Source organism: Mustela lutreola, chromosome 3 (assembly GCF_030435805.1).
Source record: "Mustela lutreola isolate mMusLut2 chromosome 3, mMusLut2.pri, whole genome shotgun sequence".
Classification (NCBI taxonomy): domain Eukaryota; kingdom Metazoa; phylum Chordata; class Mammalia; order Carnivora; family Mustelidae; genus Mustela; species Mustela lutreola.
The window spans coordinates 44,923,729-44,939,082 of NC_081292.1; the positions used below are offsets into that span (position 1 = coordinate 44,923,729).

At 40.3% G+C, this 15,354-nt stretch overlaps 1 protein-coding gene and 1 long non-coding RNA gene across 2 annotated transcripts in view; one reads left to right on the forward strand and one right to left on the reverse strand.

Annotated features, from left to right (window-relative positions):
• Positions 1-3,353: 3,353 nt before the first annotated feature.
• LOC131826619 (uncharacterized) lies at positions 3,354-11,861 on the reverse strand. The gene is made up of 3 exons (XR_009351682.1): positions 11,658-11,861; positions 7,209-7,345; positions 3,354-3,559 (listed from the first exon to the last, which is right to left on the reverse strand). It is a non-coding gene; the product is annotated as an uncharacterized LOC131826619 (long non-coding RNA).
• PIP4P2 (phosphatidylinositol-4,5-bisphosphate 4-phosphatase 2) overlaps positions 11,357-15,354 on the forward strand; it is a 56,334-nt gene continuing 52,336 nt past the window's right edge. The window contains exon 1 of the mRNA XM_059166059.1: positions 11,357-11,675. Coding sequence (XP_059022042.1) covers positions 11,570-11,675 — 106 coding nt within the window. The 5' untranslated portion in view covers positions 11,357-11,569. The remainder of the gene's footprint in view (positions 11,676-15,354) is intronic.

A 15,354-nucleotide genomic window follows, 5' to 3' on the forward strand; every position in this document is an offset into this window, starting at 1 on the left:
GGACTTTGGGGAGGGTATGTGCTATGGTGAGTGTTGTAAAATGTGTAATCCCCGGGGCAAATAATATACGTTAATTAAAAAATAAATAATTAAAAGAAAAAATAAAATCCTGTTATATTGATCTTCACAATATATCCAGAATCTGACCCCTTCTTTCCAAAAAGGTAGGGATGAGTGCGGCAGTGGGTGTTGGAGAAAGTGAGAGATTGGGAGGCGTGGTGGGAAAGGGGAGTATGGAGAGAGAGACAGGGGGAGAGAGAGAGAGAGCACGAAGAGGGAGAGAGAGAGAGAGAGAGATTTGACCTGTTTTTAGTCCATTACGTCCTTTTTTAGAATTATAACTCCAGGAAGGAATTGAGCGGAATGGATTACTCTCTTAGTACCAGGAGCACCAGGGTCAGTGTACACTCAAAGAAGAAAATTTTACATTTTTCCATACAGGAAAAAAATAAGTATATTTGCTATATAAAGATAAAGACATTCTTTATAACTCTTTCTATGTTTTTCTTTGTAAGGGAAAACACCTCCTACCATAATAAATAAACTCTGAAATTTCAGTGGCTTTTAACACAATAAAGTATATTTCTTTCTCACAAAATGCTTCAAAAACCATTGTTCTTGGTGGGCAACTCTGCTGTAAGGAAGTGATTTAGTGTCTCAAGGTCCTTCCTTCTTGTCCCATTTTCAACATGTGATTCCACGGTTTCCTTGGGGTCATTTCCTGCAATCTATCTTAGAAAGGAAAAGAGCTTTTGAGGATCTGAAAGGGAGGTTTTTATAAGCCAGGCTAAAAGTAGTCTGTATCATTTCTACAAACATTCCATTGCCAGAATTTGGACATACAACTATCGTTAAGTAAAAAGATGTCTGGGAAATATAATTTAGCTCAGTTTTTAGGAAGAAAAGGGAATCGGTTTGATCAATAACCTCATAAATGAAATTTTTAAGTGGTAATAGAAAAGATGAACTCCCCAGTGGAAAAATGGCCAATACCAATATTCAATATTCAATAATCATTAAGGATAAAGTTAAATAAGTTAAAAAATCTACTTTTAATATTAAACTATCAATATTAAAAATAATAGACCATGTTATTTTCCTAAGCTGCCGAGAAATAGTTCCAGTCACCACAAATGGAGTTAAAAATGTTTTCGACTCCTAGAGGGCAACTGACAATACACACCCCAAGATTTTTTCATGTGCATAGTCTCTGATCTAGACTTCCCATTCAAAAAATTTATCTGGAATAAATTTTATAGAGCTACCCTATAAGCCAGCAATGGCACTACTGGGTATTTACTCTGAAGATACAAGTGTAGTGATCCAAAGGGGCACATGCCTCCAAATGTTTATAACAGCAATGTCCACAATAGCCAAACTATGGAAAGAACCTAGATGTCCATCAACAGATGAATGGATAAAGAAGATGTGGTATACATATACAATGGAATACTATGCAGCCATCAAGAGAAAGAAACTCTTGCCATTTGCAATGACATGGATGGAACTAGAGGGCATTATGCTAAGCGAAAAATGGCCAATACCAATATTCAATATTCAATAATCATTAAGGATAAAGTTAAATAAGTTAAAAAACCTACTTTTAATATTAAACTATCAATATTAAAAATAATAGACCATGTTATTTTCCTAAGCTGCCGAGAAATAGTTCCAGTCACCACAAGTGGAGTTAAAAATGTTTTCGACTCCTAGAGGGCAACTGACAATACACACCCCAAGATTTTTTCATGTGCATAGTCTCTGATCTAGACTTGTCCATACAGGAAAAAAGTAAGTATATTTGCTATATAAAGATAAAGACATTCTTTATCAGAAAAGTGTTCAAAGATTAATTGACGTTATCCCCAACATCTGTTTTTCATACACTGCATGAAATCCATCAGGAAATCCTGTAAGGTTGACCTTCACATATACCCAGAATCTGACACCTTCTTTCCACCTTTACTCCTTCTTTCTTGCCTATAGTCTAATTTTAACACAAGTAGCCATTGTGATCCTTTTATTTTTTTATTATTTATTTATTTTTCATTGTGATCCTTTTTTTTTTTTTTTTAAAGATTTTATTTATTTATTTGTCATAGAGAGAGAAGCGAGAGAAAGCACAGGCAGACAGAGTGGCAGGCAGAGGCAGAGGGAGAAGCAGGCTCCCCACCAAGCAAGGAGCCCAATGTGGGACTCGATCCCAGGACGCTGGGATCATGACCTGAGCCGAAGGCAGCCGCTTAACCAACTGAGCCACCCAGGCGTCCCCATTGTGATCCTTTTAAAACCTATGTCATATCAAGTCCTTCCTCTACCCTAGGCCTCCAAGAGCTCCAGAACCAAACTGGTTGCTTATGATCTGTCCCACCTGGGCCAACGTCAAACTTCTCTGATCTCATCTTTTGTTCCCCCACCCCACTGCCACTCCCCTGCTCACTTTGTTCAGGCTGCAAAGGCTTCCTTGTTGTTCCCACATATACCAAGTGTGGTCCTTCCTCAGGAACTTGCTGTTCACTGTCCACATTTCTGCTCAGATACAGTGAAGCCTACGTAATTCCTCTGTGCAAAAAAGCAATGTGCCCTCTCCATCTCTCTCCTCCTTCCCCTTACGCTGCTTGATTTCCCCCCATAACGTTTTATCACCATCTAATGCATTATATATCCTTGTTCAATTGAGTGTTACTGGTATTCTGCTGTAATGGGGTAAGGGGTTTTGTAACGCCTAGAACAGTGCCTGGCACATGGTAGACATTCAACAGATATTTGCTGAATGACTGAATAAAATGCGGCAAAAATTCTGAAACATCAAAAAAATATATAGGACTGGTTATGTAAACTGGGATGATGCTGTGAAGAGTCAGACAGTCAGAGAAGACAGAATCAAAACCCTAGATGTGCAGGAAATAAAACTAAAAATGTGGTTTTGTATTTCATAGGAGGAAACTGGGAATACCAATTTCTAAAGAGGTAACGGTTATTTTTCTTACCCAACTGGTTTCTGAAACCATACGAATGGGAAGTTTCTCATCATAAAATGTATTTTAACATTTGTCAACTGCTTCTCTGGTCTCAAATAGGTTTTTCTGTGAACATGGGTGTCTCTCAGGGCTGAGAGGATTTTTAAAGATTTTTTTAAAAAAAATTATTTACTTGACAGAGAGATAGAACACAGGTAGGCAGAGCAGCAGGCAGAGGGAGAAGCAGGCTCTCCACTGAGCTCTCCACATCTCCCGATGTGGGGCTCAACACAGGGCTCATTCCCAGACCCTGGGATCATGACCTGAGCCGAAGGCAGACACTTAGCCACTGAGCCACCCAAGTGCCCCGCCGAGAGGATTTTTAAAAAGCAATCTTATTCTTTGCAGATTATCTTAGTCCGTTGGAGTGGCCATAAGAAAATGCTACAAACTGCTTGGTTTAAACAGCAGACTTTTATTTTCTCACAGTTCTGAAAGATGGAAGTCCAAGATCAAGGTCCAATAGGGCTCAATTTCTGGTGAGGACTCTCTTTCCAGCTTGCAGATGGCTGCCTCCTCACTCTGTCCTCAGCTGGGCTCTCGTCAGTGCAGATTCATCGAAAGACAGAGACTGAGAGAGAGCAAGCATATATGAGTGAGCACAAGTTCTCTGGGGTCTCTTTTTATAGAGTCATCAATCCTGTTGGATTAGGGCCCCATTGTTATGCCCTTATTTAACCTTAATTACCTCTTCAATGCCCTATCTCATCTTTGTAGTCCCAGCATTTAGTACCAGATACTTGCATTTCTTAGTCAAAATGTTTTAGTCAGGGAAAGCTTGAATTTGGAGCAACAGTCATGTATTTTTCCTTATCTATCTATCCATCCATCCATCCATCCAACTTATTAAACAAACTTAACTCAATGAGGTATAAATTAAGAAATGCTGTTCCTAACACGGCCATTTTAAATTCTCCCTTGCCTCCTATAACAGATTTCTTCTCACCTCTGGGGTTGATTCTATAACTTCCTGGTCAATTTCAGTGATTAAAGTCCATTCAGTCTATAACTCTAATTTCATATCCAAATAAGAGATTTCCTTCTGTCTGTCATCTGCTAGCATTGTGGTTTAAAAGACCTGAATTGGGGAGGGAATATACTTCTCTTCATTCTCATTTTTCTACCTTGGGGAAAAGAATGTAGTTTACCTCTAGGCTTCAGGTATTTTCTTCCTTTTTTAGTTCCAAGCTTCTCCAGGGAGTGGACACAGGGAGGAAGGAGTTAGAGGGATTCAAGCAGCCACTATAGTGTTCCTTGGGCTGTTTGGCACTAACTGTTGGACACACTACCTGGCCATTGACAATGGTCTCTCCATGGCAGGTACTGGATTTCCAAAGTAGGCACAGACATGAGTTCTTTTTTTTTCTTTTTTCTTTTTCTTTTTTTTAAAAGAAGACTTCATTTTTAAAGTAATTTCTACACCTAACATGGAGTTTGAACTTACAACCCAAGATCAAGAGTTTCATGCTCCAATGACTAAGCCAGCCAGGTGCCCCTCATGGGAGTTCTTTAAGGCACTTCCCAGTCGACAGTGTCCTGTTTAAATTCTTCCGACTCTCCTCAGCTCTTGCGCTCAGTGGTATACCTTGTGGTTTCTTTCTTTTTCTTTTTTTTCTTCTTTTTTTAAGATTTTATTTATTTATTTGACAGACAGAGATCACAAGTAGGCAGAAAGGCCCGCAGAGAGAGAGGAGGAAGCAGGCTCCCCGCTGAGCAGAGAGCCCAATGCGGGGCTCCACCCCAGGACCCTGGGATCATGACCTGAGCCAAAGGCAGAGGCTTTAACCTACTGAGCCACCCAGGCACCCCTACCCTGTGGTTTCTTGTCGGTGGGGGAATTTTTGCCCTGTAGTGATTTTTTTGTATTGGTGCCATGCTCACTTGACCCACCAGAAATTCATGTTCTCATCAAAGCAGAGGTGATCACTGAGCTACACCATAAGCCCTTCTGTTTGTTCTGCCATCATTCACCAATTCATTTTTTTCCTGTTCATGAAAACTTTAGGAAGATGGACTAACCCGTTTCCTAATTTGATGTACAACTGGAAATGAGGTGCTGTTTTCCTTTTATACAGGTACCCCCAGACTTTGCAAGTAATTCTCTTAGAACCTTTCCCACTTGGCTTTTCGGAAAGGGGTAGGAAAAAGCCACAACAGAACTTCCTAGGCCAACAATTTATGACTCCAGTAATTCTCATTTTTCTCCTTCTTCTCTGGCTTATATGGGTTCAGGGTCTTTGTGGTTATTGAGGGACTAGTTGGGCTAAATTAGCATGTGCAAGTACTGATCGCTTCTTTGTCCTCAACTTGGACCCTGGCTATCAGTTCTGGGTCAACAGGGAAAGTTCTACACAAGTTCAGGTCACATATCCTCTATAGAACTTTGCATTTCAGTCTTTCCTTTTGGAGGGTGCTTATAGAGCTTGTGTCTTACTTTACACTTACTAGCATCCTCTGAGATGTAGGACAGCTATCCCTCATCTTGCTGATGAAACTGAGACAGAGACAGGCAATCTAGGACTAATTAATTGGAAACAAATTCCTCTGTAACTGCAGTCAAGTCTACAACCCTCCTTAACTGTTTTTTGCAAAATGTTGCACCTTTTACAACTCCAGAACATGGCCTTGTTCTTTCAGTTAGAACTTGGTCTGCTGGAGAAGTAAACAAAAATCCTTGGAGCTGAAGGTAAAACTTTTTAGCCTAAGCATAGTAGAGTATCCATCCTTCAAGCTTCCCTCACCTCACCTAGCAACCAAGTTTCTTGCCTCCCCGAGGCACAAAATAACTAAGGGGCATTCATATTGCATTCTGCATTATTATACATACTACACTACGACAGCACATTTAGTAAAAATCTAAATCCCTGTTTCCCTGAACCTGACAGTGTCCCTCAAATTTTTTAGTAGGCATTTCCAAAAGACCTGGGAAACTTTGTGCTTAAATACAATGCCCTCAGGCCTGCTGAGATGCTCCAGAGTTCTTGTATTAAGCAAGCAGACTACACACGGAGATGCTACCCTATATATATAACTACAAGGTAAGTATAATGACTTAGTGAATTAAAAATATAAACATAGGAGCGCCTGGGTGGCTCAGTGGGTTAAAGCCTATGCCTTCGGCTCAGGTCATGATCTCAGGGTCCTGGGATCAAGTCCCACATCGGGCTCTCTGCTCAGCAGCGAGCCTGCTTCCTCCTCTCTATCTGCCTGCCTCTCTGCCTACTTGTGATCTCTGCCTGTCAAATAAATAAATAAAATCTTAAAAAAAAAAAATAAACATGTTTATATGTCACTGGACATATAAACATGTCCAGGGGTGCCTGGCTGGTTCAGATGGTAGAGTGTGTGACTCTTGATATTGGGGTCATGAGTTCAAGCCCCACATTGGGCCTAGAGCTTCCTTTAAATAAATAAATTAATTAATAAAATAAATTGATTAATTAACATAATATATAAATATATATAATATACAAATATATATAAATGTATACACACACTCCAGACCATTGTACTTTTTTAGCTTAATCCAGTGATGCTTATCCCCTGATTTCCCTTCTAATAGAGTTAAAAAGAGAGAGTAGCAAAAAAAGCTTATATTTATAGTTGCCAGGTAGTGATAATTATATTCCATACATTTTCTCTTTCAATTATCATAAATACCCCACAAGGTAGGTATTTTTTTTGTTTTGTTGTTGTTGTTCTACAGACTAATTACACAAATGAGGTATAGAGAAGTTAAGCTAACTTAACCAAGATCACCACTTAGAGGTACTGAATTCAAATTATATAGAATTGTATTCAAATATAATTGATTTCCAAGAGCGGACTACCCCAGCACAGAGGAGAAAGACTGAGAGATCAAGATGACAGAGTGGAGGAAGCATTCTGATATGCATTGAGAAAAGCACTTATAACTCTTGTGATAAATATTTAATATGAACATACTTTACATCACATAGATATTCATAAAATACACTCCTTGGGACTTTAAAATTTCGATTTGAACTTCTACCCCAAAGCATGGTGTTTCTTGAAGAGCTCTCTTTTGTCCTTCTTGGTGCTTTTCTTACATCAAATATTGTTTTAGCTGTGATAGGTCACTGTATAACGACACCTCCCTGCATTATGCCCCCCTGTATTGATATGCCCCAATTCCCATCAAGAGACTCAATTTATCCCTCTGCTCACCTGAATGTGGGCTGGCCTTACGACTTGCTCCAACCAATAGAAAGTGAGAGAAGTAACCTTGTACCTGTTCCAGAACTTGGGACTCCTGAGGCTTTGGCAGCATCTGCCTTTGCCCTCTGGGAAACGTTATTCTGAGACTGCCACACAAGAAAGAAGCCCGGATGAAAGCGAGTTTGGAGAGAGAGAGGTTCAGGCACCCAGCTTTCTCAGCTGAGCTCAGTCCGCAGCTGAACCACCAGCTGAATGCACCTTTCTGAAAAATAATATCTTTATTTTAATCCCTAAGTTTTAGGATGATGATTCTTCCAAAGCAATAGATAAACCAGACAAAGTGGGATCAGAAGTACAAAATAATAGACTAATCCGACAAATTGGTAAAGTATAAAGCGAGATGAATGTAACAGAAATTAGTATTGTTCTAACAAAATCCAAAGCACATGGCAGTCTTTAGGGCCAGGCAGCAGGTGAATGCTGAAAAGGGCAGAGAGGAGACTGTTGGTGCAAGCTAGGAAAGAAAGCAGGGAAGAAATTGCTGCTGGAGACCAGAGGACAGAGGCGGACCAATTAACTGTTGCCTGTGGTACCTTGGAAGGTAGTAAAGGTACTTAATGAACTTGTTGATCTCACTAACATCATTTCCTTGTAGAATACAGAAAGTAACAATTAGCTTCTTTCAGCTGTTTGGTGGGAGGTGGCATTTTTCTATTGCTGCCATAAAAAATTACAACAAACTCAGCAGCTTAAACAACATCAGTGTATTATTTTATAGTTCTGTCAAAATCCCGAGACAGTAAAAATTAAAACCAGATCAGTAGAATAGTATTTAGTTAGAGTTTATTGTACACAAAAGAACAGTTCACGAATGGGGCGCCTGGGTGGCTCAGTCTGTTAAATGCCCAACTCTTGGTTTAGGCTCAGGTCTTGATCTCAGGGTCCTGGGATCTAGCCCAGGCAGGCTCCGCACTCAGTAGGGAGTCTGCTTGAGGATTTCACTCCCTCTTCCTCTGCACCCTCCCTCCCTGCCCCTAATAAATGAATGAATCTCAAAAAAAAAAAAAAAAAATAGTTCATGACTGGGAGTCTTCAAATCCAACAGTGAGATGAAGCTCAGAGGCATGATGTTATTAGATGGCTTATAAAGTGGAAATGAGAAAAAAAAAGAGTGGAAATGAGGAAGTTGCTTAATCTTTATAATGATTGATTATCACAATGGAAGTTGTCTAGGAAAAGAGGCCTCTGAGCCTCTAAATCTCTTTGGGCAGGAAGCAGGAGGCAAGCTGAAGGAGATAGAAGAATATGGGAGAAGTGTCATTGCTTGAAACCAGGAGCCTAGATCTGAAAAGGTACCACAGCTTTCACAATCCCCCTCTCACCCTCTTCAAATACTGCTTTGAGACTACCGGGCCTGTTGTATGGATCGGAAGACTAAATGCAGAGATGGGACAGAACAACCCTCCTGCCTTTCTCCCCTCCTCTCCTTTCCAAGCTGTTCCTGCTGAGAGAGCCCCTGGCCAATCTGCCAGCTAAATAAAGCTTCCTGAATAGAGGCCCAGGCAAGACCAATAGAATAACCACACAGCTAATCTATAGAATCGTGACAAATAATAAATTATGTTGTTTTAAGTCACTGGATTGTGGTATAGCTCAGTAGTAGATAGCTGGAATTGTAGCTTAAGTAGCTGAAGTAAGTAGTAAGATACTGTTTTACTGGCCCACACATCATCTGTTTATACTGTACTATTATTCCAAAGGACACATTACCTCATCCCCTGAGTAGAGATGGAAACATCTCATAATCATAAAATGCCTTGGAGTGAGATGAGTATTATTTAATGTTTCTTTCTTTCTTTCTTTTTTTTTTTTTAAGATTTTATTATTTATTTGACAGACAGAGGTCACAAGTAGGCAGAGAGGCAGGCGGAGAGAGAGGAAGGGAAGCAGGCTCCCCGCTGAGAAGAGATTTCCAGGACCTGAGCTGAAGGCAGAGGCTTTAACCCACTGAGCCACCCAGGTGCCCCTATTTAATGCCCCTATTTAATGTTTCTTGAGTAACCATGAACTATTATATTATTGTAAAACTAGAATGAAGTGATATTCACCTAATAAAAGTTTTTCCTTTTTATGAAACTTTGCATTGCTGCAAATATAATCTCAATATACTCTCTAACTTTCATAGTGTGAGTGATTTCCATGAGCCGAGTCGCCCTCTAATGAGCTCTGAAATGGACAGAGAAGCCATATAAAGAACTAAAGAAAGAACAAAAAATCCTTTATACCTGGGCAGTAAAGAAACCCCAGTTGCAGCGTTATAATGGAATAATGAAAACACTGGTCAGATGGCAAAACTGTCACCTTCATCGAAAAATCAAAAAATGCTCCATGTTTTTCCTGGTAACAATTTGCTTTAGTAAGACAATTTGGTTCTATGTAGGATTTCCTCATACACTCCTTTGCTTATTTTTTTGGCAAATGTGCATCCCCTACTTCTTAATGAGCCAGTCATTGTTAGATAAGGGAGACACAATAATGAATGAGTCATTTACAGTTTCTGACTCACAATGTCAGTTGGGAATAAAGGGTAGGTGGATAATGGAAATGTAAATACACTGTTCCCATAGTGTGATAGGTGACAGGACAGGACACCATAGTCATAGGATTTTGTGGATTCTTCTTAAGTTTCTTTAACTCAATAGCTTCCAGCCCACAATTGTAAAAAAACAAAACAAAAAAACCTGCTATTCATTTTGTAAACGGTTCATTTTTTGCAGGGGGTGCCTCATCTTGACCTCTCACTTTTTAGGTTCCTAGAGATTTAGAAATGCCCTTGGATGACATCATTCCGGGATCCTTATATGGTGTCGTCTTGATACTACTGACCCGTAAGAGATGCTGCATAGTAGAAAACATTATTCTTTGACTTTCCCTTAGGATTTCCAGCAGATGCCAAATGGATTTTTTTTTTTTTTTGAGAAGAAAGAGTCTTCAGAGAGCAAAATGAAGACCCTTCTTAATGTAATATGAGAAGTAGTTTCAAATGTCTAAAGTCAGCTTTCCTCATACTCTTTGAAATCTACAGGGGGGATTCCAGCCTCATTTTTTGTTTGCTTTTGACTGTGCTACCACATAGACATCTGGAGGATCAAGACCATTCATTGCTCTACTTATTCATCTTTGTATACCCGGTAAGCACATAATACATGTTTGTTGAATGACTCAAAGAATCATTGAAGAAAAATGATCTTTTGAGACCTTCCCTGTTTTTCTATTGCATTTTTGTCAGGCATATTCAAAACTTTGATTTCTAAACCATTTTAGCAAACCACCAAAATAAGAAAAGAAAAACATAAACATGAAAGCTTGCTCATAACTATGACTAGCTTTTTCTTTTGTTTTTTACTCACTTTTACATGTGAAAGATTATTTTAAAACACTAGCTCAAAAAAAACAACAACCCCAAAACATTTTTTAAATTGGCCTACATCATTCATAAACTTCCTTTTTGTATAAGGTGTCAGGGACAATATAGTCCAAAAACAAAACTAAAAGGGCAACGTATTCTGTCAACTTAACTTGTAATAGCCAACAAACTCTGCATCCTTTCGATAAGGTACTGTTACTAGAATGCCAAACACATATTTAAAAACAAGGACAAGGAAGGAATGGCACTACGCTTGCAGAAATTTATTTCCTCTCAGACAACAGATGTGGAGAAGTGATTTTCTAACCAAAAAAGCAGCCCCCAAGAAGGAATTGATAACCCTAGGAATAAGCTTTCTTGGATAATTGCTGCAAAGTTGGCAAGCACAGAATCCCTCCTCCTGCCCCCTCCAGGAGCTAAACTTGAGAGCTGTGTGTGCTGTAGTTTTTCTGTAATCAAGTCACAGGCCTTTTCCTCTTACCCCCTTTCAGTTTGCTCCTTACGGTTCTTCCCCTTTTCCTCGTTAGTTAAGGAAACGCAAAGTACAAAGAGAGGGGAGAGTTGCAACCCCCTACCTCTCGCTTCCTCCATCCCCCCCTTTCGGTCACTCCGCACCTTCCCTTCCCCGCCTTTCCCGGGCAGCCCTACTGTGTTCCCCGGCTCCTCCTCCTCCCCTTCTCCCCTCCTCCCCTCTCCCGGGATCCTTCTTTCTTCCTCCCCTCCCCTCCCCCAGACAGGCTTCCCTAGCGCGCTTCCCTTCCCCCGCCTCCCGAACCCGCACCCTCCCCTCCCCCAGCCTCCTGCCTTGTGACACATCCCGGGTCCTCCCGGAGGCGGCAGCAGCGGCAGCAGCAGCAGCGGTAGCAGCAGTAGCCACCACCTCCGCGGGAGCCGCAACCCCCGGCTCAGCCTGCCCCCCGGCCCCGCAGCTGCCGCAGCAGTCATGGCTGCTGATGGGGTGGACGAACGCTCGCCTCTGCTGTCAGCATCCCATTCGGGAAATGTCACCCCCACGGCCCCGCCGTACTTACAGGAAAGCAGCCCCAGAGGTAAGGCCAGCATGGACCTTTCTACTTCGTAAGGAAAAGCCTAGAATGTTAAAGACCCGGGAGCTCTAGCTCCGAGGTGGAGGCGATCCTCTCACTTGGGCTGGGAGAGAAGGATGCTGACTGCGCCTTCCCGAGCCAGCGCCTGCTTGCCTGAGAGCTTCCCCGCAGGGCTTTTGGTGGGGTAGGGTGGGGTGTGAGCGTGGGGCGTGAGCGTTGAGTGTGTGCGTGTGTATTTCACCCCTTCTCACCCTCTGGGGTGTGTGTCTGTATGTGTGTTTCACCACTTCTTACCCAGGGGTACAGGATGTGACATGAATTTCCCAGGCTGGGCTTTACCGTTTCAGAGAGCCCCTAAGTGCCACTGGAGGAGGTGCAGATCTTTCACGATCATTCATAAATCCTTTCAGATGGCTGAGAAACCCCTAGTACTGCTCACCTTGGGATCTGCCCTTGAAAGGGCTTAGCTTGAAAAATATGCATAGGCTACTATCCGCTCTCCCCCGCCCCCCATGCTCTGTTCAATCAGGGAATTGTCTTACCAAAAGGAATAGAATTAATCAATATACCTAATATGTCTGAAATTACTGCCCTTCCTTATTACTCCCTTTTCTTAGGAGTATGTTAGCTTTCGTGGGGAATGAAGAAGCATAGAGAGGAAGATGTAATATTTTTGAGCATATCTGGGTGAGACTGAAATGAACTTACTTCTAAAAGTAACCCAAGTTAATACTTCTATTTATTTCGCTTCTCAAGATGGAATCCAAAAAGATTTGACAGCTCATGGATCTGAAGAAGTGTGTGTGTGTGTGTGTGTGTGTGTGTGTGAGTGTGGTGGGGGTTGTTAGCAAACTATTCAAAAGATTTATCTTTGTTCTAAGCCTTTTAGTGGCTTCTATAGTAGAAAGAAGGTGGAGTCAGGATTTATAGAAAAGGGAAGGCAAGGCTTGAAAAAACCACTTAAGAGTTGTGAGAAGAATGGTCAAATATGGCACTTGAAAATGTAGCTTAAGTGCATCTCTCTCTCTTTTTGGCTGAATATGAGAGGAGTTTAAAAACCCAAGGAGACAAATGGTAATGCTTTTGAAAATATAGGCAGATCGTGTTTCTTGTAACGCAACTTTTTCTAAATTCAAGTCTGGAATTGGAGCCAGTTGTAGAGCAGGTTGAACTTGATTTGTATTTAAAATTTCCATTTCATGTATAACAACTTTAAAAGGAACAATCTAGGTCTTAATCAACACCTAACAAGAAACAGGACAAAGGAAAAAGATGTTTAGCTGTGAATAATTCAGTGTGATCAATGAGTTGAGAAGTAAGGTGCAAAGTGGAACAGAGACTCACCTACAGAAACCCACAAGTCGTGTTTGTATTAAACTTCTGTCAAAGGATATCAGTTGGGGGAATTTCCTTTAATGCAGAAATTTGATAACTAATTTTGATAACTAATTTGATAATTAATTTGATAACTAAATTTGATAACTAATTTTTCACTGTTATCTAAATTGGATGGTCTAGGATAAGTTTAAATACTTATAAATGAGTGTTTCAACTTCATTAAATCACCCTTAAAGGCAAAAATATTTGCCATTTATTAAAAGACAAAGTTTGGATTTAAGCAACTGTCCTATAATAGATTTTAATGCCTTCTATCTTATGTCTTTGTTTTTGTGTTTTTAGTCATAGTGGCTAAATTATTCCCCCCAAATATTCATGCTCATGGACCTGTTTATGGGTTTCTTTATCATTTGCCATATATTTGACTAATCTGATAAGACCCCCTCAAACTACACAATAAGGTACAAATTGCAGTTCAGCCCCTGAGAAAAAAAGTTTCATTCCAGATAGTTAAATAACTGAAGAAATTCAATGTATTAAAGAACAAAATTCAACTGAGTACATTTTAAAGATCTTATGGGCTTTATTTGATTCGTGACACTAAAGCATCCCATCCAGCCGATAGAAAGGAGCTCTAAAAAGGTGAGCTAAATGAAAGACTTCCTCAGGCAGAAGAGAGTAGGGAAAAGGAAGTTATACTGGCAAAAAAGTGGATTGTTCCTGGGAAGATCACTTTCCTTTAGGGCATGGCAGTGGTCTATCAGGCACATGACCTCACTAGTGCTAATAAGGTAGTTCCTGACTGACTTGAAGAGTTGCTTCCTGGGAGAAGCCAAAGTGTAACGAAGTCTCTCTGGTTGGTAAGATGGAGCTTAGCACAGTGCCTCCATTTTGAGCCTGTTCTCTTGTTTTTAACAAGTGATTTAGCAAAAAGCCCTTTCTGCTTTATGGTAGACTATACATATATATTTTTTAAACTGGTGAATAAGACAGGTTAGATGATTTAGATAATTAAAAAACACTGAGTTCATCTGGCATAATACCTAGGAAGCAAGGAGCATAATTGAGATGTAAAGACATTTTATGAATTGACATTTTTGTCAGAATATCTTTTCTTGAATAACAAATAAGCATCTTCATAAATATTTTTGAGTAATACATAAGATCTGATTCTAGGAGACCAATATTATTTACTCCTTCATTGACTTCATTGACTTCATTGACTATGTGCCCCAGACTGCTCTAGGTCAACAAAACGGACCAAACCCATCCCTTCTTGGAGCCCATGTTGAGATGAGAAAAAAGAATCAAGAAACACAGGGCTGAATTACTACTGTAGGAAACACTCTGTTGCTAGACCAAATGTTTTCAGTAGTTGACAAGAATTAGAGTTGAGGGTTGGGATTCAAAAGACCAGAATAGAATGTACTTTTTGATAATGAACTTTGGTTTATAATACCATTCATAATTACACAGACTTTTTTTTTTTAAGTAGCTAAGAGCCATAACTAGTGAATATTTTCTTCAGTTGAACCCTTGGCTATTTGTGTCACCACCTAAGAACAGGAATGTTAGCTCTTACTTTGAGATGAAATGTTCTATTTTATTTATTTATTTATTTTTTATTTTTATTTTTTTAAGATTTTTTAATTTATTTGTTAGAGAGAGTGAGAGAGACTGAGAGAGAGCATGAGCAAGGGGGAGGGGAAGAGGGGGAAGCAGGCTCCCCACTGAGCAGAAGCCCAACACAGGACTCAGTCCCAGGACTCCGGGATCATGACCTGAGCCAAAGGCAGATGCTTAACCGACTGAGCCAACCAGGTGTCCTGAAACATTCCATTTTAAGTTAAAAGATGGTGAAGTGTTTATTTATAAACAGGTTATTGATAATGTAGTGGAAAGCAGTATTTTGCATTTGGTTTTAGCACAGTGAAAAACGTGTGGTCTGTGTAACAGTCCACCTGTGTTTCCAAGTGGAATGCTTCTAGTGGTCTTTACTGTCAGTATTGGATTCCTGTATAGAGTAGGAGATCACCTTTCCTATGACTAAAACACTCCATTTGGTACATGTGTCACCCTTTGTAAAGGCATAGAAATTAAAATCAAAGACAGTTTTAGGCTCATTTGAAGAAGAAGATTGAGGAGCATCTGCCTTTGGCTCAGGTCATGATCTCAGGGTCCTGGGATCGAGCCCCACATTGGGCTCTCTGCTGGGCAGGAGGCCTGCTTCTCCTTCTCCCACTCCCCCTGTTTGTGTTCCCTCTTTCACTGTCTCTGTCAAATAAATAAATAAAATCTCTCTAAAAAAGAAAGATTGGAAAAAATAGCACAAAACTTGCATAAT